General features: G+C 37.5%; 1 protein-coding gene across 7 annotated transcripts; it reads right to left on the bottom strand.

The window, feature by feature from the left end:
• LOC148833645 (E3 ubiquitin-protein ligase TRIM21-like) lies at positions 1-24647 on the bottom strand. 7 transcript variants are annotated; one of them, XM_088915477.1, is made up of 20 exons: positions 24413-24647; positions 22185-22258; positions 21977-22045; positions 20632-20679; positions 20167-20232; positions 19425-19541; positions 11390-11422; positions 11121-11150; positions 10119-10172; positions 9129-9176; positions 8510-8560; positions 8126-8176; positions 7817-7846; positions 6820-6882; positions 5814-5864; positions 5352-5402; positions 4741-4791; positions 4306-4356; positions 3799-3828; positions 1-2275 (listed from the first exon to the last, which is right to left on the bottom strand). In XM_088915477.1, the coding sequence occupies exons 2-20, from the start codon at positions 22249-22251 to the stop codon at positions 1740-1742; spliced, it is 1497 nt and encodes a 498-aa protein (XP_088771603.1). In that variant the 5' UTR covers positions 22252-22258; positions 24413-24647; the 3' UTR covers positions 1-1739. The 7 variants fall into 7 exon arrangements, with proteins under 7 accessions (XP_088771603.1, XP_088771602.1, XP_088771608.1 ...); XM_088915476.1 differs by having other exon boundaries at positions 10119-10181; XM_088915482.1 differs by having other exon boundaries at positions 10119-10181; positions 24309-24561.
• Between the last annotated feature and the right edge of the window lie 227 nt (positions 24648-24874).

Consider the following 24874-nt stretch of genomic DNA (forward strand, 5'->3'; position numbering starts at 1 on the left):
TTGCCCATATAATTCTACTTTATTTCTCTCCACAATGAATGCTGAAAATGAATATTGCTTGTACACTTGTACACAAGTTACATTATTTAACACAAGTGTTTATGAAACAATGTAGTGGATAAATCAAATTGTATTGTGGCTGGCTTTGTAATTACAGTATTTCTACACTCAGTAGACACATGACAAGAAAGTTTAAGGTGTATTTTGCTGATTTTTCTGCCACCTTAATGATAAAAAATGCATTTTTTTTAACAAACTACATATAAACACATTTCAATTGCAAAGCTGTTACAGCTGAGGCACATTACATTACATTTTCTCAGTCATAGTATGTTGATATTGCCATATATTCTGTCATAGCGGTCTGCTTCAATAAACAATAATACCTAATGAAAATAGCAAATAATAGTTTCAATACATCACATAAAACATAAAACTACAGTCTGTTTTATTATTTAAATATTAACAATGAACAGTTGGTTCTATTTTGTCTCCAGGATGAAAATCTATTTTTATGCTCTTTATTTTCGAGACTGTTGGAGTTAAAATGTCAAATCAATTACAATATGTATTAGTCCACTGCAGAGGTGGGCCGTCGGGTCTTGAGGTGTAGCACGTGTAGGGCGAGAGGCAGCGGACACAGGGAAACCCGCAGGCAGGGTGCACACAGGGGACTGCACAGGCAGCACACTCACACTCACACAGGGAAGGGCACCAGCGCACGCAGACAGACAGCATGCTGTGACAGGAAAGGTAACCAGGAAATAAGCACAGTTCGAGATCGTGGTCGAGTAGATGAGGGTCAAAGCTGTCGGCTTTGACAACATAGCTACAGCACTTCCTAAAGAACGGATTTTGCCAACGTGAAAGCAACAATCAATTCTACCTGAAACCTTTGGCATAATTTATATACAATTATATACAGGTGTGAGAATTTTCTTAACAATACCACATTTTAAGAAAGTTAGTCTTAGAGGGCTGTTTCAGTGAAGGTGGTACTATTTCTCACAGGTATTTATTAGATCTATGTGTTTTCACTGATGTATGCATTTGTGTATTCATCTAACGTATTCATTAGTATGTATGTGTGTCGCCTCATTTTTTTTCAAAGGGGTACAGACTTCGGTACAGTCTCCCCCAAGATGTGTAAGGACAGGACTGTTGAACCAGGCACAGGAATGCTGCTGTCCTAAAATTTGTATCAAAGGCCTGAAAACCTGTTAGACTGGAAACTAGCAGTTGCTCTCTTACAATAAACTTAAATATAAAACTTAAATTGTATTTTAATGTAACATTAAAATACAATTGATTTTAATATAAAGTAAGCTAGTGTTAGAAATAAGACTATGTGGCAACTTAAACTAATCTACTTTAACAGTCAAACAGGATAAAAAAAAAGTAAAGGGCTAAATTAAGAACATACAGTACTGAGGAATTTGCAAATGTGTGAATTATCCTTTCCTGTTTTTAAGGGTGGTCAGATAAAGCCTGAAATATATCATTGGTAATTTATCAGACTGAGGGCAATACCCCTTCCTTCCTATTAGTCTGGTAAAGCGAAGTTTACTTTATGTAAAATAAGGCCCGGTCACATTGTAAGTTTAATATTATAGCTGATAAATGATGATTCTGAGAAGAACAATACACTTTGCACACATGAAATAGTTTTAAATGAAGATAAAGAAAATGTGACACACAAACACATTTTCCCATATGAGATGAGCAGCACACTTTGCACACTAGTCTGACAGTACAGGTGATGATAGGATCAGAGGATCCTGGTCGTTGTTTCCTGGGGAGAAGAACGGACGGACTGTCTTGTCAATCTTCTCTTCAAATGTGTAAATGTGGGAGTTATCTTCAGCGTTATAGAAGCTGACCTTCATCTTTCTGTAGTCCACATGGACTCCCACTCTCTTGGGAATGGGAACTGAGATCACGGGGGTTTCATGGTCAGTCAGAGCTTCCAGTGTTTTTCCATTCCAAAGGCTCAGAACAAAAAACCCAGATTTAGGGCTCAGCGTTAGTTGTCCCTTCCTGAGAACTGAATCTTTAGCAACTCCCAGCTCCCAGTATTTCTTATTCTCAACCTCCACCTCCCAGTAGTACCCCCACACAGTCCCCTCTGGCCTCTTGCCCAGGATATACGGCTCTTTATCAAACCGCTCTGGATTGTCAGTGAGATGCTGGCGCTGCTCTGTCCACCTCACTGATCTGCCATCTTCTGACACTCTCAGGTAGGGGTTCATTGTGTCCTTATCTAGGGTCACTGTCACTGGGGGCAGGAGGAGAGAAACAAGGAGAGAATGTAGGACAAAGTGCAAAGACTTTCACACTGTTCATTCTTGTGCTGTCTGAGTGAAACAAAATCCTAATCCTAACACTTTCATACTGTCACTGTCACAATGAAAGAAATTGATAAATTCTCTTTCACAATATGTTCGCCTTTTCACTTGTGTGCTTGTTGAGTGCATGTGTATTCAAATACTGTAATAGTAATCGGAATACTTCTTAACAGGAATTTGTCTGAAGAAGTGAAAGAAAGTCATACATAAAAACAAGTGATTTTAATACCTTGCTTTATACTCCACTTAGTTTGTAATGACAACTTTAATGACTTAAGTCTCATGAAATTCTCAAACATGGTCTCTAATGTTCAAAAGACAGTGCGCCCATACTAGAGTTATTGGAATCTATAGTATGTGTTGTAAAGCAGAAAGGCAATAAAGACCTGATACAGTTTAACATGTGACACCTCCTGTTTTGCTTCCCTTCAGTCAATGATAGTAGGAAGAACAACCTAAGACACTTTGTAGTGATTACTGGTGTCCCACACGGGCCAGTTATGGGCCCTGTTCCTTCAAGGATCTGTATTTCCTCATGATCAAATTACACACTTCCATATTCTAAACTTTTACGGTTACGGTGATGGTACTCAGATTTACTGTACATGCAGATGAAGGTACACAGACCTACAGCAGGTGTCAATAATCTCACAGGATGCTTATCATGATTATAAATTCATTGCTTCTGGGTTTTAAGTTAATTCCTGGAGATATTACTTATATTAACATTTGCCCACGTCCATTGAAGTAACCGTACAGTACCTAGCTTGAGATAAAGAGATACTGTTAAAGTTCATGTTGGCTAACTCTCACAATAACCACAATCTCACAAAAGTAGAGATTTGCCTAGAAGTCTTGGGTGAAACTAGATTCTCCAGACCGTTTTCTTTCACTTTGATATACAAATTTGATTTGGGTAAACTGGAGTGCTGGAGTACTGTTGAGGAACGTAGACAACCTCTCAAGTAAAACATTCCACAAATCTAAATGTTTTGATTGTTGGTCCCTCCCCCTTATGTCATCTGTCTACACACAACTGACTTCTAGACTCACACCAATCCATCGTAGAGCACACAGAGACACAAACACACTCACACCAGGGCTATTTTTCCCAGAACCCATTTACCCTACTAGTATGTTTTTGGACTGTGGGAGGAAACAGGAGCACCAGGAGGAAACTCACACAAACATGGGAAAAACATACAAACTCCACACAGCCAGCACCCCAGGTCCAGAATTGAACCCAGGCACCAATGCTAACTGCTTCACCACCCTAAAATTCCACTTCCGAGTCCAAAGTCTCAACTGCTTTTCCAAACGGCTGTAATACCAAATTGTTTTACGATTAAATTCACAAAATTGAAAATAACCCGACTTTCACTCAAGTAAATACAGTATGTACTGTATAATTAAATTAAAATCAATCAAATTTGTTCAAAGCAAAATAAAATACCTGTCATGGAACGTCTCACTGTCTGGATGTCTGAAAGAGATAAAGCCTCCATTAATTCACACAAAAATAGACACTTTACTTGTTCTTGTGACAGAGAAAAAACACCTATTTTTACATCAATGCCTGAGGTGTGATTTCATATGAGAAAGACCCCATCTTTACTAAGTTCAGTTACTGATTCACCTAGGTTTGGAGTATACTTGTCCTTTCTTCAAAAACAAAGAAAATAAATCAAATTTCTTCACAGCTCTCACTATAGCACAACTAATCTGATAACTAGCTACACAACTGCAGTAAGTCTTTGTCTGATATCTTTGCAGTCCTTCTCTCTCTCTCTGGAGCAGTTTGCATAACAAAGGATCTTAGTTACTTTGGTCAGATGACTGATAAGAGGAGTCATTTTGTCTGAATGTATTGATCTCTCATATATGATTTTTGAACTAAGGCATTTGTTTCTCTATTACTCAGCCTAATGATTAAATACACAGATAACAGTTCACTACTTACATTTGTCATCACACAGCTCTTTGACCTGTTGTTCAAGCTTTGATATTCTCTCTACAAATTTAAACATCAAGAGTTAATAACAGAATTGAAAAAGTCCTAAACAACTGACAGCAAAATATACACCAGGAAAAGCCCTGTGGTAAATGAAAGTGGTCTAATATATAGAGAGGTGAAAGGGGCTGAAACTCAGTCTTTCATAAAAAAGACTGTGAAGAGATTCACTTCTTGTGTTCAAATAACTTTAGGATTTTGACAAATTCATCCCAAATGAGCAGGTCAGGTTCAACAGCAAAACAGGCTGCTGGGTACAGAAATTAAGAATGCAAGCATTTTGGGGGAAAAACAGCAGATTCTTCTTTAAAACTGAATAGACCAGAATATAGGCTTTCAAAAATCCCAATCATGAGACTGAATTGTGAACATTTCAGTTCTTACCATCTTCCTTATTCCTCCTTTTCACATCTCCTTCACCCTGATTTATCCTCCCTGTAAACAGACACCAGCAATTAACAACAGGACATAATACAGACATTACATGAATGTCTAGAGAACTCCTACTTTTTTCTTTGTTTAAAGACCTTGAAAAAGAAATCCAAACCAACCCAAAGCACTGTTTCAAGCTCAACAATGGATGGATGGAACGTACAAACAAGTGGAAGCAGATCTAGACAAATGCATCAGAAATGGAGGAGATTTGCAATATATACTCTTATCAATAGTAACCCTATTGCTAGTGTAAAGCTTGTTCACGTTCAGGCTCTGTTGTCTTCACCAACAGCAAACCATGGTGTGAAATGGGCAGATTTGGGAATTACAACTTGCTCAAGAACAATCTAGCATCTAGCAATAAGGTACATATCATTTGCTGATTGAATGCTGTAAAATGATATGCCGTTAATATCATAAGACCATCTATCTAACCATTCATTCATCCATTTTCTAACTGTTTCATCCAATTCAGGGTCGCTGGGTAGCTATTCTCTATTACTCTATTCTCTATTACTCAGCGCAATGATTAAATACACAGAAAACAGTTCACTACTTACATTTGTCATCACACAGCTCTTTAACCTGTTGTTCAAGCTTTGATATTCTCTCTACAAATGCAAATACAGAGAGTTAACAACAGAATTTAAAACGTCCTAAACAAATGACAGCGAAATATGAAAGGGGCTGAAACTCAGTCTTTCATAAAAAAAGACTGTGAAGAGATTCACTTCTTGTGTTCAAATAACTAGGATTTTGACAAATTCAATCCAAATGAGCAGTTCGGGTTCAACAGCAAAACAGGCTGCTGAGTACAGAAATTAAGAATGGGAGCATGTTGGGGGAAAAATAGCAGTCTTCTTTAAAACAATGTCACTGCTGTATCAAAAAGGTCTTTATTAGCAACAGAGAGAGTGTAAAATCTGCTCATATGACTGCACAATTGTGTTACAGACATTAATATCACCCAGTTAATGATGTTATACTGTGAAAAATATTAAATCCTATACTACAGTACTTACTTTTATTATCAGTCAGCTCTTTAATCTGTTGTTCAACCATTGTTATTCTCTCTACAAATGCAAACGACAAGAGTTAAAAACAGTGCAACACAATGCTGAAGCCAGCTAACCCTCATGGAAATAACTGTGCCATAGTAATCAGGAAAGAAAAATGTCTTCCCAATCACTCCAATCTACAACTCATTCCTGATTATTACTCTTATAAATGGAATGGATGGATTTTAATAACTATTGTTGTACATGGTCTCATTCAGATATCAACTTTTGAAGAATTGTTCTGTAATGTGGCTTTTGAACTAAGTCCCATGATTTTCTACACACATTCCTTGGGTCCAATTTAATTGCTGATTGTCCTTGGGCCAAACAGAAGGGGCACTTTTCTAGGATGACATTACAAGACCACTCAGTGATGGGATTACAGATCACGTGTCTTTAAACCAACCATGTCGATAAACTCTTTGCTGTGGATTTTCTCCCAGTATGAGTCAAACACAACATCTTTGAGACCAGTACTGTATGTAAATGTCATTAACTGGAAACAACAGTGACCAGAAAACACTGCTGCTCAATGACACCGCTGTATCAAAAAAGATTTGATCAAGAACTGAGTTTTTCAGTTTGAAATGAAATGTAGAAAAAAAAAACAACTCTGCATTTTTACAGTCATACAGTATATACAGCATACAATAACACATATTATAAACAGTTGTAAGAACTGATAGAATGTAATAAATTACACATATATTCCACAGCAGAACTGTGAAGGTCATACAATGTCTTGATCAATTTATCAGCTGATTGTTCAAACAAGAACCTCAAAGCTGATGTAGACACTCAGCGGTTTTTATGAGTAAGGTGGCAAGTACAGTTTCAAAAAGATATATTATATCATTATGTTATATACTGTACAGCATACAAAAAATGTATAATTTCTCATTCAGATATCTGCTACTCGTTTATTGACTTACACATTTTACCCAGTTACATTTTTGTAAACAATACTTACTGTTATCATCACGCAGCTGTGTAATTTGTTGTTCAAGTTCTGTTATTCTCCTCTCTAGAAATGCTGACAACAAAGGTTTATAAAACAGTACAATACATTCTTCAGCAAACAATTAGGTATATTATCCGTAAATGTTCACCAACTAAAAACCTGGTGAATGGATTTAATTAATGTATGAATTAATGTACAGTACTCACACTACTGAAAAGGAATGAAATATGTCAAATATGAGTTCTATGTACGTGATGTTGTGGGATTCTGGAAGAAGTTACCCAGCCATGTTGCTGAAGCTAATGTTCTGATGTCTTTTAAAAATGGTTGGATGACATCTTTTTAGCAATTAAGTGAACTCTTAAGCTAGTCACCTCTTTCCTAAATTTCTTTATTCTTATTTTTTGTCTGGGTAGGTGTCGCAAGGACACACAGTCAGATGATAAAGGATAATTTAAAAATATGTACTGTACTAAATTTTTTCAACGTATTGAACATTACTATACAGTATACAGTATACAGTATATATATAATACATATTACACTGATGCACAAACACACTGTGTGAATTATTGCACTGTAGTAAAGCAATTTTGCATTTCTCAAATGGATGCTAGTTATAAGGAAGGCATACTGTACCATATGAATGATGTGGCAGCAGAATTATTGAAATGGTTTGAAAATGGGTGTCTGCTTATAGCCATGGACACTAACTGAAACTTTGCCAATGTACTGTAAATTGCAATAGTACAATACACTGCTGTCTGTATATAATATTAGGACATTAACTATGGGGATTTTAGCTATATCATCAAAAATCTGAACCATGGCAAATTGTCTTTATACATTTCTGTTAGCGTATGTATTAACTTGCAACTTTTTGTTTAGTTGCAATATTTTGCAGACTTTACTTCTTAGAGTAAGATAATTGACACAATTCATTTTAAATATACAGTATTACCTAATTCCATTAAGTACTCTTCATTTAACAGAGGACAGTACCTACCACTACTTTCTCTCTCCTTTTCCTCCACGCCTGTAAGTGAAGACAGACAGTAGTATTTTTTAATTACCTAGTCAAATATAATAGAAATGTATTTTACATACTGTATGTGTGCTGGTCTGTTTTACTCTGTGGTAAAAATCTTCACCTGAAAGTGAAGGATAAATCTTACAGTCTGCCAGCCAAATAGTCTAATATGTGTCATTTTGTCTGAATGCACTGCTCTCTCATATATGATTTTTGAACTAAGGCATTTGTTTCTCTATTACTCAGCGCAATGATTAAATACACAGAAAACAGTTCACTACTTACATTTGTCATCACACAGCTCTTTAACCTGTTGTTCAAGCTTTGATATTCTCTCTATAAATGCAAATACAGAGAGTTAACAACAGAATTTAAAAAGTCCTAAACAAATGACAGCGAAATATGAAAGGGGCTGAAACTCAGTCTTTCAAAAAAAAAGACTGTGAAGAGATTCACTTCTTGTGTTCAATTAACTTTAGGATTTTGACAAATTCAATCCAAATGAGCAGTTCGGGTTCAACAGCAAAACAGGCTGCTGAGTACAGAAATTAAGAATGGGAGCATTTTGGGGGGAAAACAGCAGATTCTTCTTTAAAACTGAACAGAGCAGAATATACGCTTTTGAAAATCCCAATCATGAGACTGAATTGTGAACATTTCAGTTCTTACCATCTTCCTTATCCCTCCTTTTCACATCTCCTTCACCCTGATTTATCCTCCCTGTAAACAGACACCAGTAATTAACAATAGGACATAATACAGACGTTATATGAATGTCTAGAGAACTCCTACTATTCCCTTTGTTTAAAGATCTTGAAAAAGAAATCCAAACCAACCCAAAGCACTGTTTCAAGCTCAACAATGGATGGATGGAAGGCACAAACAAGTGGAAGCAGATCCAGACAAATGCACCAGAAATGGATGAGATTTGCAATATACTGTATACTCTTATCAATAGTAACCCTATTGCTAGTGTAAAGCGTGTTCATGTTAAGGCCCTGTTGTCTTCACCAACAGCAAATCATGGTGTGAAATGTAAAATCTGTAGATTTTTTTCCAACCTGAGTCAAACATAAATCTGTGGGACGAATATGAAAAACAAAAGACAACAGTAATCAGAAAAAAAAAGATCCACAATGTCACTGCTGTATCAAAAAGGTCTTTATCAGCAACAGAGAGAGTGTAAAATCTGCTCATATGACTACACAATTGTGTTACAGACATTAAGATCACCCAGTTAATGATGCTATACTGTGAAAAATATTAAATCCTATACTAAAGTACTTACTTTTATCAGTCAGCTCTTTAATCTGTTGTTCAACCATTGTTATTCTCCCTACAAATGCAAACGACAAGAGTTAAAAACAGTGCAACACAATGCTGAAGCCAGCTAACCCTCATGGAAATAACTGTGCCATAGTAATCAGGAAAGAAAAATGTCTTCCCAATCACTCCAATCTACAACTCATTCCTGATTATTACTCTTATAAATGGAATGGATGGATTTTAATAACTATTGTTGTACATGGTCTCATTCAGATATCAACTTTTGAAGAATTGTTCTGTAATGTGGCTTTTGAACTAAGTCCCATGATTTTCTACACACATTCCTTGGGTCCAATTTAATTGCTGATTGTCCTTGGGCCAAACAGAAGGGGCAATTTTCTAGGATGACATTACAAGACCACTCAGTGATGGGATTACAGATCACGTGTCTTTAAACCAACCATGTCGATAAACTCTTTGCTGTGGATTTTCTCCCAGTATGAGTCAAACACAACATCTTTGAGACCAGTATGTAAATGTAATTTAACAGGAAACAACAGTGACCAGAAAACACTGATTCTCAATGACACCACTGTATCAAAAAAGATTTGATCAAGAACTGAGTTTTTCAGTTTGAAATGAAATGTAGAAAAAAAAAACAACTCTGCATTTTTACAGTCATATATACAGCATTCAATAACACATACTATAAACAGTTGTAAGAACTGATAGAATGTAATAAATTACACATATATGCCACAGCAGATACGTGAAGGTCTTACAATGTCTTGATCAATTTATCAGCTGATTGTTCAAACAAGAACCTCATAGCAGATGTAGACACTCAGTGGTTTTTATGAGTAAGGTGGCAAGTACAGTTTCAAAAAGATATATTATATCATCATGTTATATACAGTATACAAAAAAATGTATAATTTCTCATTCAGATATCTGCTACTCGTTTATTGACTTACACATTTTACCCAGTTACATTTTTGTAAACAATACTTACTGTTATCATCACGCAGCTGTGTAATTTGTTGTTCAAGTTCTGTTATTCTCCTCTCTAGAAATACTGACAACAAAGGTTTATAAAACAGTACAATACATTCTTGAGCAAACATTTAGCTATATTATCCATAAATGTTCACCAACTAAAAACACTGGTGAATGGATTTAATTAATGTATGAATTAATGTACAGTACTCACACTACTGAAAAGGAATGAAATATGTCAAATATGAGTTCTATGTACGTGATGTTGTGGGAATCACGAAGAAGTTACCCAGCCATGTCGCTGAAGCTAATGCTCTGATGTCTTTTAAAAATGGTTGGATGACATCGTCTTAGCAATTAAGTGAACTCTTGAACTAGTTGGGTCATATGACCCCTTCACCTCTTTCCTATATTTCTTTATTCTTATTTTTTGTCCGGGTAAGTGTCGCAAGGACACACAGACAGACGATAAAGGATAATTAAAAAAATATGTACTGTACTGGATTTTTTCAACATATTGGACATTACTATACAGTATACAGTATATATATAATACATATTACACTGATGCACAAACACATTGTGTGAATTATTGCACTGTAGTAAAGCAATTTTGCATTTCTCAAATGGATGCTAGTTATAAGGAAGGCATACTGTACCATATGAATGATGTGGCAGCAGAATTATTGAAATGGTTTGAAAATGGGTGTCTGCTTATAGCCATGGACACTAACTGAAACTTTGCCAATGTACTGTAAATTGCAATATTACACTGCTGTCTGTATATAATGCTAGGACATTTACTGGGATTTTAGTTATATCATCAAAAACGTGAACCATGGCAAATTTTCTTTGTACATTTCTGTTAGCGTATGTATTAACTTGCAACTTTTTGTTTAGTTGCAATATTTTGCAGACTTTACTTCTTAGAGTAAGATAATTGACACAATTCATTTTAAATATACAGTATTACCTAATTCCATTAAGTACTCTTCATTTAACAGAGGACAGTACCTACCACTACTTTCTCTCTCCTTTTCCTCCGTACCTGTAAGTGAAGACAGACAGTAGTATTTTTTTAATAACCTAGTCAAATATAATAGAAATGTATTTTACATATGCATGCTGGTCTGTTTTACTATGTGGTAAAAATCTCCACCTGAAAGTGAAAGATAAATCTTACAGTCTGCCAGCCAAATAGTCAAAAATGTGTTCAGGGAAGAATTTTTCTATGTTTAGCAGGTTAGTGCTGTTTTAAATATCTGTCATGGTATCTGGTAATTGTACCTGATGGGAGACGGGAGTAACCCTGTGCATCACCTGAAAAATATAAAAAAAACATGCTTTGTTCCTTAAGAAAACCACACTACCTTAGCACTGACATAAAAAGCAATGTATCTATGATTATAAGTAACTAATCTTTCAGGGGGAACATAAAACTTCCATTCTACTCCATTGCAAGTCTTCCTATAAAAGCGTTATGAAAGGTTAACTGGAATAGACAAATTTGCATATTACCAAGTCCACCCCTACACTGTTGCATTGTGCACTACAGTATACAGTTAACTTAAAAGACAGACGTAATCCTCCCTTATATGATAATTAAAGTACTAATGCATTGGCTTTAAGATCCATGATTCGTATGCTCACTATAACGGAAAAGACAATAAAACTGTCGTCACTTCCCACACCACTGACACACAACCTGGAGAGCTCATTGAAATACAAACACAAGACTACTTTGAAACCTGCATTCTGGGCAGTGGGTACTTGGGCAGGAGGCAGGGAAAAGCTCACTCACTAGCTACAGATGCAGCCATTCAAAGTGCGCGTTACAGACACGTACCGCAGGTGACGTCGCTCAGTATGACGCAAGATGACGCGGGGCACCGCAGTACGTGATTGGTTGACCGACAGGGGCACTCGTGGTCCGTTGGTCTGTCGTAGAAAGACAGTAAACGTCTTTGCTGTGCCCGTTGTAGGTATTGAATTTTACCACTGAAGGGAAATCTTAGTAGCTGAGCATAAAAAGAATAGGAGCATACTGTAACGCGTGTGAAGGTCATAAACGATATTAATTTTGGAACATAAACATACAGTGTATAGCTGGTCTTGGTACTTTAAAGAAAAAAATACACACCAGTATTCCATTTCTCCCTAAACATTTTAAGCTTCGAAGTCTTTAACTAACGCGATACCGGAGTCAACAAGCATACTTTTAGAATTTGATTAAAAGGGAATATAATATGGAATCGCGTATCTAAAGAATTTAATAATGGTATTCGTGTGCTGCGACAGGGCTGTGTAGGGCTGTTTCGCCTGCCTGTTCATGTGAGCTGTCTTGTAGACGTGACTACCAGCTGACAGGTTGTGTTTTCGAATCCAGCTGGTGCTGGTCTTTTCTTTTAACAAACATTTCTTCGAAAAAATAGAATAGCGATATTATGGACAATCAATTGACTTTTATATTTCAAAATATCGCAACATGATCGATATTTGCGATATTTTGAACATATCTTCCCTTCTGACAGCGGTGCCTGCTTCTATTGTGTGTGTGTGTGCAACAGAGTAAATTTTTAATAGCGTTTTAAGCGAATAGGTAATTAGATTGCTCGTAAACCTAATCGCTTTTTCTACATAAACACAGCATGATTACTCTCTGAAAATGCTTTTCCTTTATTTTTAAAGTAGGCTCAGATTTCAACTATAGATCGTATTATTATAAACTTTCTTGGAAAAATGTATTTTATGTAAACCATGTTTGCTATTAATTCATTTAGGGCTAAAATACGTTCATTGTCTTCCAATCGAGTCGAGTTGACATTGGAAGCCTGCCACACCCGGACTGTTAAACCAACGCATTAGCACGTCAAAGCCCATTGAGGGTATTGAGCCAGTATTGGCTTTAGTATTCCCCCCCTCTCCCCTCAATTCAATTCAATTCAAGGTGTTTTATTTGCATGACAGATGGGTACAAGCAGTGTTGGGTATGTATATTGTAACGCTTACGGCAGACAGGCACTGTGTAACAGCCGGCGCACCAGAGCAGCGCACCGAGGGAGCGTCTGCATTTATAACTTGGTTTTTAAAATTAGTCAAGCAATATGAAGCATCTTCTTTTACTTTTGAGTCCCTTAAATACATTGAACACAGCTTTCTCACCACTTAAGATTGCTCTTGATACCATCCTTACACAAAGCAGAAGGGAGATTTTAGTGCCTGAGCATAAAAAGAATAGGAGCATACTGCAACGCGTGTGAAGTCCATAAACGATATTAATTTTGGAACTTAAACGTTCAGTATATGGCTGGTCTCGGTACTTTAAAGAAAACATACACACCAGTATTCCATTTCTCCCTAAACATTTTAAGCATCGAAGTCTTTAAGTAACGCGATACCGGAGTCAACAAGCATACTTTTAGAATTTGATTAAAAGGGAATATAATATGGAATCGCGTATCTCAAGAAATTAATATGCAATAACTGAGTCAAGGGACTCAGAGGATCCAAGGCTAGACTGAGTATAATAGGCTTCGGGCTTCTATTGTGACATCTACTGTAAATTACAGAAATGTTAAAAGTAAACAAAATAAAGTAACTAAAATGTGGTCTAAAATCACCCCTTTAGACACCCCTTTTACTTCACTGGTGTCAGATATGAAAGGCAATAGTCTCCCGTTCTGTCTGCTGTGTGTTGCAGCAGAGGGACTCCCTGCCGCTGAAAGGGGCAGAGTAACTTGCATGCCCTCTAGTACAGTTTACACATGCACGACTTTAAAAGCTAGCAAGACAGGTTTCGATTCACATTAGCTGGCGAGCCTTGTTAAAAAAACGAATGATAATGTAACATGCCACTGTTCATGAACAAAGTTATACTGAGATTTCCTAAGATACGCGATTAAAAAATAAATAAATAAAAATTTGAATCTCCCGCGGAACACATTCCATAAGAATCAGTGGTTTTACAGTATATATCGCCTTTAAAGGTGGCTTCTCAAAACGCTTTACGGGATAAAAACAACCAGAACAGCAGCAACAACAATATTGTATTTCGTTGCACTTTGAAAACCAAGTAATAACTTAACTATACAGTACGTGCAAACGTTTCGTATGTTGCTGTCGTGAATGTCTGCGTACCCATAAGTATCTTATTTGCCTTGAGTCTGTCTACAGTATCTCTGTCCCACTACCCCCATCTCTCCCTCAATTCAATTCAAGGTGTTTTATTTGCATGACAGATGGGTACAATTCTTGTTGGGAATGTATACTTTGATATTTACACCCGGCGCGGCACCGAGGGAGCGTCTGCATTTATAACTTGGTTTTTAAAATTAGTCAAGCAATATGAAGCATCTTCTTTTACTTTTGAGTCCCTTAAATACATTGAACACAGCTTTCTCACCACTTAAGATTGCTCTTGATACCATCCTTACACAAAGCAGAAGGGAGATTTTAGTGCCTGAGCATAAAAAGAATAGGAGCATACTGCAACGCGTGTGAAGTCCATAAACGATATTAATTTTGGAACTTAAACGTTCAGTATATGGCTGGTCTCGGTACTTTAAAGAAAACATACACACCAGTATTCCATTTCTCCCTAAACATTTTAAGCATCGAAGTCTTTAAGTAACGCGATACCGGAGTCAACAAGCATACTTTTAGAATTTGATTAAAAGGGAATATAATATGGAATCGCGTATCTCAAGAAATTAATATGCAATAACTGAGTCAAGGGACTCAGAGGATCCAAGGCTAGACTGAGTATAATAGGCTTCGGGCTTCTATTGTGACATCTACTGTAAATTACAGAAATGTTAAAAGTAAACAAAATAAAGTAACTAAAATGTGGTCTAAAATCACCCCTTTAGACACCCCTTTTACTTCACTGGTGTCAGATATGAAAGGCAATAGTCTCCCGTTCTGTCTGCTGTGTGTTGCAGCAGAGGGACTCCCTGCCGCTGAAAGGGGCAGAGTAACTTGCATGCCCTCTAGTACAGTTTACACATGCACGACTTTAAAAGCTAGCAAGACAGGTTTCGATTCACATTAGCTGGCGAGCCTTGTTAAAAAAACGAATGATAATGTAACATGCCACTGTTCATGAACAAAGTTATACTGAGATTTCCTAAGATACGCGATTAAAAAATAAATAAATAAAAATTTGAATCTCCCGCGGAACACATTCCATAAGAATCAGTGGTTTTACAGTATATATCGCCTTTAAAGGTGGCTTCTCAAAACGCTTTACGGGATAAAAACAACCAGAACAGCAGCAACAACAATATTGTATTTCGTTGCACTTTGAAAACCAAGTAATAACTTAACTATACAGTACGTGCAAACGTTTCGTATGTTGCTGTCGTGAATGTCTGCGTACCCATAAGTATCTTATTTGCCTTGAGTCTGTCTACAGTATCTCTGTCCCACTACCCCCATCTCTCCCTCAATTCAATTCAAGGTGTTTTATTTGCATGACAGATGGGTACAATTCTTGTTGGGAATGTATACTTTGATATTTACACCCGGCGCGGCACCGAGGGAGCGTCTGCATTTATAACTTGGTTTTTAAAATTAGTCAAGCAATATGAAGCATCTTCTTTTACTTTTGAGTCCCTTAAATACATTGAACACAGCTTTCTCACCACTTAAGATTGCTCTTGATACCATCCTTACACAAAGCAGAAGGGAGATTTTAGTGCCTGAGCATAAAAAGAATAGGAGCATACTGCAACGCGTGTGAAGTCCATAAACGATATTAATTTTGGAACTTAAACGTTCAGTATATGGCTGGTCTCGGTACTTTAAAGAAAACATACACACCAGTATTCCATTTCTCCCTAAACATTTTAAGCATCGAAGTCTTTAAGTAACGCGATACCGGAGTCAACAAGCATACTTTTAGAATTTGATTAAAAGGGAATATAATATGGAATCGCGTATCTCAAGAAATTAATATGCAATAACTGAGTCAAGGGACTCAGAGGATCCAAGGCTAGACTGAGTATAATAGGCTTCGGGCTTCTATTGTGACATCTACTGTAAATTACAGAAATGTTAAAAGTAAACAAAATAAAGTAACTAAAATGTGGTCTAAAATCACCCCTTTAGACACCCCTTTTACTTCACTGGTGTCAGATATGAAAGGCAATAGTCTCCCGTTCTGTCTGCTGTGTGTTGCAGCAGAGGGACTCCCTGCCGCTGAAAGGGGCAGAGTAACTTGCATGCCCTCTAGTACAGTTTACACATGCACGACTTTAAAAGCTAGCAAGACAGGTTTCGATTCACATTAGCTGGCGAGCCTTGTTAAAAAAACGAATGATAATGTAACATGCCACTGTTCATGAACAAAGTTATACTGAGATTTCCTAAGATACGCGATTAAAAAATAAATAAATAAAAATTTGAATCTCCCGCGGAACACATTCCATAAGAATCAGTGGTTTTACAGTATATATCGCCTTTAAAGGTGGCTTCTCAAAACGCTTTACGGGATAAAAACAACCAGAACAGCAGCAACAACAATATTGTATTTCGTTGCACTTTGAAAACCAAGTAATAACTTAACTATACAGTACGTGCAAACGTTTCGTATGTTGCTGTCGTGAATGTCTGCGTACCCATAAGTATCTTATTTGCCTTGAGTCTGTCTACAGTATCTCTGTCCCACTACCCCCATCTCTCCCTCAATTCAATTCAAGGTGTTTTATTTGCATGACAGATGGGTACAATTCTTGTTGGGAATGTATACTTTGATATTTACACCCGGCGCGGCACCGAGGGAGCGTCTGCATTTATAACTTGGTTTTTAAAATTAGTCACGCAATATGAAGCATCTTCTTTTACTTCTGAGTCCCTTAAATACATTGAACACAGCTTTCTCACCATCCTTACACAAAGCAGAAACTGTCCGATGACTCACAGTACAAGTGGAAAGATTACAGATTTTAATCGTCTTTAATTTTGTCTTTAATTTTGCCTGTGGAGTGTATCTTATTAAGCTCTAAATTGCATTTTGAGCGCGGTTTTTTACTTTTTTTTAATTGCATTTTGGGCGCGGACAGCACATACAAGGGTTAATGAACTGCGCCAAGAAATTTAAAATAGTATTCTTTAGGTGTGAGGGTAGGAGTGGACCGCAGCAGGCATAATCAGCAAACCAGGAAAACAAAGAACAGGACAGGTGAGATGTGTATCCAGAAAGCGAGTGATCAGAAAAAGGAAATGGAAAACGCAGAAAAAGAAAACGCTTTACAGGATAAAAACAATAACAACAGTAGTGGCTGGGCAAACGATTTTTTTTATCGAAATACAAATTGAGATACTGTACTGTATAATGATGTGCATGAACAAAGGTATACTGCAATTTTCCTTAGATACGCGATTAATGCTTCGTAGGAGGAGGCGGTCTTTTCCTCTTGTCTAACAGTTTGTCCACAAACAAAACATTCCTGTTAGACAAAAGGAATTGAAAAAAAACAATTTTGTCAATGAAAACCGGTGTGTGTGTCTCTCCCTGCTGGATGTTCCTCTCACAAACTGCTGAATGAATAAAATAATTTTATTGAAAATGCGTTTGCGATTGTCTGGTATTTAATCTGGTCCCTTTTAACTGTTTTTCGATCTACTGTATTGCTTTGAGATGCCACTTTTAAAGGCGATATGTAAAATAAAGTTTTTTTTATTATTGTTATAGAGAAACATGATCAGATTTTCCCTGGTTCAGAAAAAAGATCTAAAGTGCTACACATAACTTTCTTAATTCGATGTATTTAAAGCAGTGAACTACTGTAGGTGTCACATAACATTCAGAAATACAATCACGTATTTGACAAATAAAAACGATTATAATCTAATCCTTCCACGTTTGATCCCAAAATCCCAAGAAATATAAATCTTGACGGGTAGAAAGCTATGCTGAAAGTTTATTAAGATGCTTAGAAGACAAAGATACTGTATCAATTTATGTTGCATTAGCCTGATTATGATTAAAAAACACATATAATTAAACACGCGTTTGCGATTTAAATCAGAACACGATTTAAATCAATATCGATTCCATATTATATTAGCAGAAAAGCTTAAAACTACCACTTTTTCACACGCTATTTCACATGCTAGTTAAATACTTCGATGCTTAAAATCGTTAGGGAGAAATGGAATACCGGTGTGTATTTTTCCTTTAAAGTGCCGAATCCTGGAATCTGACTGGCTGACACCCCTCTGAAGTGGTTCCATAAAATCTGGTATACGGAAAAGAAAGCGTTGATAAATACAAGTGTCTTTTAATACACTCTTTGCTGTGCTCTTGAGGATCCTTGTGATATTTTAAGCTCTAGTTGAATGATAAGTGTCGCATTTTAAATCATTTTCGTAGTTAGAAATTATGAAACGCCCTGTTAAAAGCAAGGAAGCTTTTATGCCCGTTGAAGTAAAACAAAATGCCTGACAAAGTATGGCTTGGACAGATTCCAAGTGCTTGTACAAATGTGCTAAAGAAATTATACTTTGAGTATACAGCTTGTCTAAAGTCATCCATTATTAATACTATTAGTAATATCTTCAGTAAAGGCTTTGATGCATAAATATTTATGATAAAGGTAGGCTGTGTACTTTTGTCCAACTGAGCAATCTTGCTTTCATAAAATATACCAACATTTTAATGACTGATGATTAACATGCTGTAATACACAGTTCAAAATTAAAGGCTCAAATGCTGTACATGAGAGGTTAAGCTCCCCCTGGCGGTTTTACAAGGCGACGCCGGATAGTTAACCACGTGACACCACGTTAACTGCGTCATACCGCGTGATACTGTGACACGCCCACCGGGGTATGCCGCGAAATACCTCACGCATTTTGAATGGCTGCATCTGTAGGTAAGTCTCGTGATCCTAGTCTGTTGTGGAGCCAATTCTGAAAATTGAGTTTAACAACCTCCAGCTCGGTTTCATTCCACTTGACCCCATCAGCCAGACTGAATCACAAATAAGTGAATTTGCAAACATTAAATTCGCAGATCTGAAAACTGTTCTGTAATAGTAATGATTATTGGAACAAAGTGGTTGTGTACAAGAAAAAATTTAACCTGCATCTCAGTTTCTCTTTTAAATGAGAAAAAAAACATCGGTATCTAAATTATATATAAGTTCAACAGGCCAATATAATCACAAGGTAAAATGACACAGAAGAGGCATACTGCTAATGTTTCTATGGGGGTGTGTCATATTTGCAGTTACTAAGGTGATTACTAGAACAATACAGATTTGCTCATTTATAATGTTAGACTGGAAAATATGCATTCTATTGACATAGTAAAATTTACCTTGTTTTCTCTTTCCGCAGAAAATCCAAAGGCAACAAAAAACGAGAAAAATATACAGGAATAATCCAATTACTGTTGGCTCTAACCATACAGGCAAACCTTCTTCAGTCTTCATACCTGGACAAGTGAATAGGAATAGAAAGAGTTGAAGTACAGTAATCATGGGGTCCAAAATACATTATCATTAGCAGTGTATTCTGCACTGTCACTGAGACCATTCTTTCTTTTAAAAACTTGATTTTGAACAAAGTTCAGCCTCCTCGAAATGAAATTGTTTTTATAATAAGAGTGCAGAAGGCAGGAAGAAAAGGTTTCCAGGGCTGGCTGATCCAATGGTGGACAGAAAGCAGATGCTCTGTCGGCTCCATTCCCCTGAGACAGAAGGACAATCCTGGACCTGAGGAACGGATGACTTTTAAACTCTTGTGTCAGAGAGGGAGAGACTGAGTTCTTTTTGTAAGTAGCTTAACAGCCCAGTATATTAGTTTGGCATGTGGAAGTCTAGCTAGTAGCTCACAAATGAGATAGGTTTTCGGATGATGTGTTTAGTACTGTAAATTGTTTCTCTCATACTGTAAACATATTGCTCTGTCTTTGTACCTTATTTCTGTGCTTGGTGTGTCTGGTGTTCTGGAGCCACCTATTTTGAAGAGCCTGGGGTGTCACAATGTTTTATGGAAAACTGCAGGAAGCCCCTCAATTGTAAGAACACACTAAATGGAAGCATTTTGATAACTCTTACCTTCATAATTTGGCAAATAATCTGTCAAGGCCTTGGAAAACCAGTAAGTACTATTTTGTGCCAAACCTGGAAACAAATAATAAAATCCATATAAAAATGTTTATATGTGATGACATTTGTTGAAGCAGAATAAATCCAATAAATTGACTTCATACTCCAGGATCCACGAGTTCAGCAATGGCTATCATTATGTAAAAACTGTATGAGATTTATTAGTGTTAGTAGCTTGGGCACTTGGACGATTCCTGGTAACCCAGAGCCAAACCCAGGAGCATGGGGAGCAAGATGGGAAAACACTCTAGATGGGACACCACTCCATTGTACCCACACATACAGGCATTTTAGAGGCACCCATTATCCCAGCCTGCAAGCCTATGAAAGGTGACAAGAACACCCAGGAACCCACAGAAGACCCATGTGAGCACAGAAAATACACACAGAAGGAGCCTCAATTCGGAGTCATACCCAGGATCCAAGAGCTGTGACACCACCATGCCGCCCAGGGTTTCAATCCTATAAATCACACAAAAGAATGAAGCGATGGTAATATAGATATCCAGCACATTCATAGTAGCAGTGTCAGAACCAGTAGAGATCATTAATACAAAGAAAACAGAAATAATGAAATTCCCTACGTATTCTCTTCAGATCACTCCGTAAAGCATAATATGTAATAGTTGCCTGCTTCCTCACCGGACATTTGGCAGGAAGACCCTGGTTTCAGAGCTGTTATATCTTAGGTGATGAAGGGACGCTGAAGGAAACACAGCGAACTGTGTGTGTTCACACCGGAACTGACCAGCAGCTTAAAGACTGCCCTGAGCTCCTTTTATTTTCAGTTTGGGGAGTAGTCCTTATATATTTTATAACTTCTGTGAGTAAAGTCTGAACTGTAAACACTACGTCTGTGATTTCTGTCACTGTTGATTTTTCTTAACATTAGACAACATGCAATATCTGCTTTTGCGCCATCATATATCAGTAATAATTGTTGAGCATGATTCAATCAATAAGGGGGCAAGATCCCATTACACCAGTGGAATTGAATATATGGTGCCTTGGAACAGCATCACATGGTTCACTATAATCCGTGGTCAGGAGTGCAGCACCTGACCACGGTTTAAACCCTAGTATATATTCTAAAATGACCTTGTGCAAATGTGCTCAAACACTGTTTATTGGCAAGATTGGAAACTTGGCTGTAGCTCTGCTCTTCCCCTCAAGGACCTGTTCATGGTAACAAGCAGTCTAAGAGCCACGGAATGCCACTCCCCACACAAAAGCAAACTCTGCTATGTCAAAGGACCAGGTATTTGGGTGCTGCACAATTCTACACTGATTAGTTTTCAAGCAGGTGATATTATCTTCAGTATCATACACAGCCCATCGAACCCTGTTACACAAATTTAAATGCATTGTCACTGGTGCTTTTTTATTGAAACACTTTCAAATAAATAGCATATGAAGTTCTCCATGATAAGTGTGCAATTATCAATAGCACAAATTTCCCATTGGCCTTTACCAATTACGGCCTCCTAATAATCCCCATCTATAAAACTGGCTATTTCACTCTGTTCCCCTCTACACTGATAGCTGGTGTGTGATGAGCGTACTGGCGCACTATGGCTGTCACATCATCCAGGTGGGGCTGTACATTGGTGCTGAGAGTGGGATTCCGCATTACCTGTAAAGTGCTTTGAGTGGAGTGTCCAGAAAAGCACTTTGAACGTGTAAGGAATTATTACTATTATTATTGTTGTTTTTGTGATACTGAGTGTTTGAGAGGAAAATAATTTTCTCCAGAACATACCTCCTTTAGTATTAGTCATTTCCTCCTGGTCGTCTCCCAGATACAAAGGATCTGCAAGATTAAGAAACACTAACAGAAAAACTCAGATTAGAGACAGTTAATTAAAGGAAAATCCCCCATTACTACTGTAACTCATGTTGCCCTGAAGTGCAGAAGTACTGTCAAAATGTAATCCCCACCTAACTAGACAATGAATACAATTACTCACAGAAATTCACCATCATCCCTGCTGTACAGCATACAATCAGAAAGATGAGCAGTGTGGAGCACCTCATTGTGAAGCTGTGAAGAAGACATGGTGTTAGTCTGTTTCTATCTGCAGCTATGAGAGCAGCATCAGCGGATTAATAACACGATTATTTTCATCCTGTCAAATACAGTCGCAACTTTAATTGGTGTCTTCTTTCCTACAGGACACTCACACAGGAAGAACAAGGAATAGGTCAGAGCAGTGAGGATCAAAGACACAGATCTCCGACCAGCACTCTCATTTCCTCAGCCAAGCTGAAAAAAGTACACTATTTGGAAGTTATTCACTGAACATCAGGAAGGATACCAAGGTCAAATCAATCTCACACAGCTGTTCCTACACACCATCATAATGCAACCTAGCTCTATATAGCCTCAATTCGCATTTGTCCCAGGCATTCCTCCTTCACCCCTTGGAGATGTTGTTGGCTCTAGTGAAAGTTTTATATTCATCAGCGTGTTTCACTATTATTCGAAGTTTATTCAAACATCTGAAACTACCCTCATCATTCTTTTACATCCTTTTCTCCTCATAACACAAAACCCTCTTAGGAAGGGGAATATTAAAGGTGAAAGGGCATTTGTAGAAGAGCAAGAGCAAAGCACGTCGGTAAGAAACTTGCTTCTCCTGTGGCAAAGAAACATAAAAAAGAATTCAAATCCAGGGTGAACGGGGAGGGCCTAAAACTTGTTCCATACTCGGGGTGAGCGGAGTGATATGGGGAAAAAAACTGAAACAGTAAAAAAAAAAGCTTTAACAGGGGCAGCAGAGGGAGAATAAATAAGAACATCATAGAGAAAATGAAATAAAATCCCTTTCCATGCAGACCCATGTAGTTGCATGTCCTTTGATCAATTTATCCATTTTCTAACACTTCTTCAGCAGCCAGAGTCTTATCTATTATTGTAATATATTATTGAAGTAGTTCAGGTGGGGAGCTGCGTCAGAGAAAACGCAACGTTTCGGCCGTGAAGCCTTCTTCAAGCCTTTTTCATTATTGTATGATGTTTTCTAAATATATTTTACTTGTTCTTCTTTTTTTCACGAATATACATTTTGAAGTTTTCAGAACAACTTTTAAATTTTCGATCACTTTTGAGTTCTTTTTCTGTCACAAAGAAATATGTATTCAATGTACAGGTATTCTAGTTGTCTGAAAGTTTGTATTTGGGCATAATCAATCTACCCATTAGATCTCCACGTGGTTGATTCACTCATGTATATATATGTACATACTGTATAAGACGTGTTTTACAGAAAATCTATTAAATATGACTAATTCAAATGGCTTAAATATGCGCATCTCGTTAAAAAAGCACTGTACGGCGTCAAGAAAAAGGAAAACGCGTAACTTGCCAGACGTGTAAAATATCGTTCCATAACTGCGCTAAAAGCACAGCTCAGAATCCTGTAGCTGAATTTCACAGTCGAGCAGCTGATTTAAATCCGTGAAGTTGTCTAAAAAACATTTTTGCAGCGGAGCCACGTCGAACTTCGTCACAACATGAAAGTGAAAGCTATCTCCGCTATCTCCATTTTGAAAAAAAAAAAGGAAGGAATACGTCTATTTTTTTTCTCCAGGGGTCTGTTTTTATTTGTTTCAATACAATGTTTTAAAAAATTCGGGTTTATTTTGTGTTGTATATGATTACATAGATTGTACAAAACAGAGACATTTATTTCGCATCGCCCTGTGTTGTTGCCCTGGATCTCTCATAGGTCATTTTCTAAGTTTCACAGAGAAAGAGCTGCCTTTCAAATGAATAGGTAGAAAACTCTTGTTTCAGTATATACAGTGTTCCTTCCCATATACAAACAGCGTGAATCTTTCTTTACTGATGCTGGAATATTCATGTCAGCAGTTATGACAATAAAAGTCTTAATTGCACAAATCGTTAAGCCCTTGATTCGGAACCAAATGTCCAAGTCCGGCCATGTGCAACACAAACAGCATTGCGAGTTGCACTTCTCTGAAGACATTCACAAAGCAGACATCTGGTGTCCGAATTGATAATACCTTGATGAGCGCAACCGAAATATACTAATATGTGATCGTGTTTTTTTTTTAAATCTTTTCTGTACCTGGTTATCGGTAGAGCATTAATCGTTAATACAGTTTTGTTCCAAATAGATTGTATTAGACGGCGACTCCAGCTCAGCAAGGGCAGAAGAAAACAGTAACTCACTTGAAAATATTGAAGCTCGATTACAGAAGGAAAATAACAAAAGCAAAGCAGTCTGGGCGAAAACGAAACTGCACTTAATCCAAGTCTCTTAAAAGCGGAACAAAACTCCGCCTTTCCATTCAGTATTCCTATTGCTCGGTTCTGAGCACGGGGCGGATAAGGTACAGGATAATTCAAGTCTGTCACGAAGCCCTCACCTGCCTGGCAGAGGAATCACAGACTGGCTCTCAGAGGGAAGAGGGCACACAGGGCACACCCACTCTCTGACCGCTGGGAGCCCAGCGTCTCTCTCCCTGCTGCCCTCTCTGGAGGGCACAGGCTCCGGCAGCCCAGGCCAGCAGCTCGTGGGCGGTGGTGGGGGTCTCAGCTCAGCAGTCTCACTGGCCTGGTCCACTCTGGGACATCCCAAGCCCTTCTTCCACAGTTCCCATTGCTGTGCTCGTCCTCATAGACCCAGCAGGC

This window comes from Atractosteus spatula, chromosome 5 (assembly GCF_055471065.1).
Source record: "Atractosteus spatula isolate fAtrSpa1 chromosome 5, fAtrSpa1.hap1, whole genome shotgun sequence".
Taxonomy (NCBI): Eukaryota; Metazoa; Chordata; class Actinopteri; order Semionotiformes; family Lepisosteidae; genus Atractosteus; species Atractosteus spatula.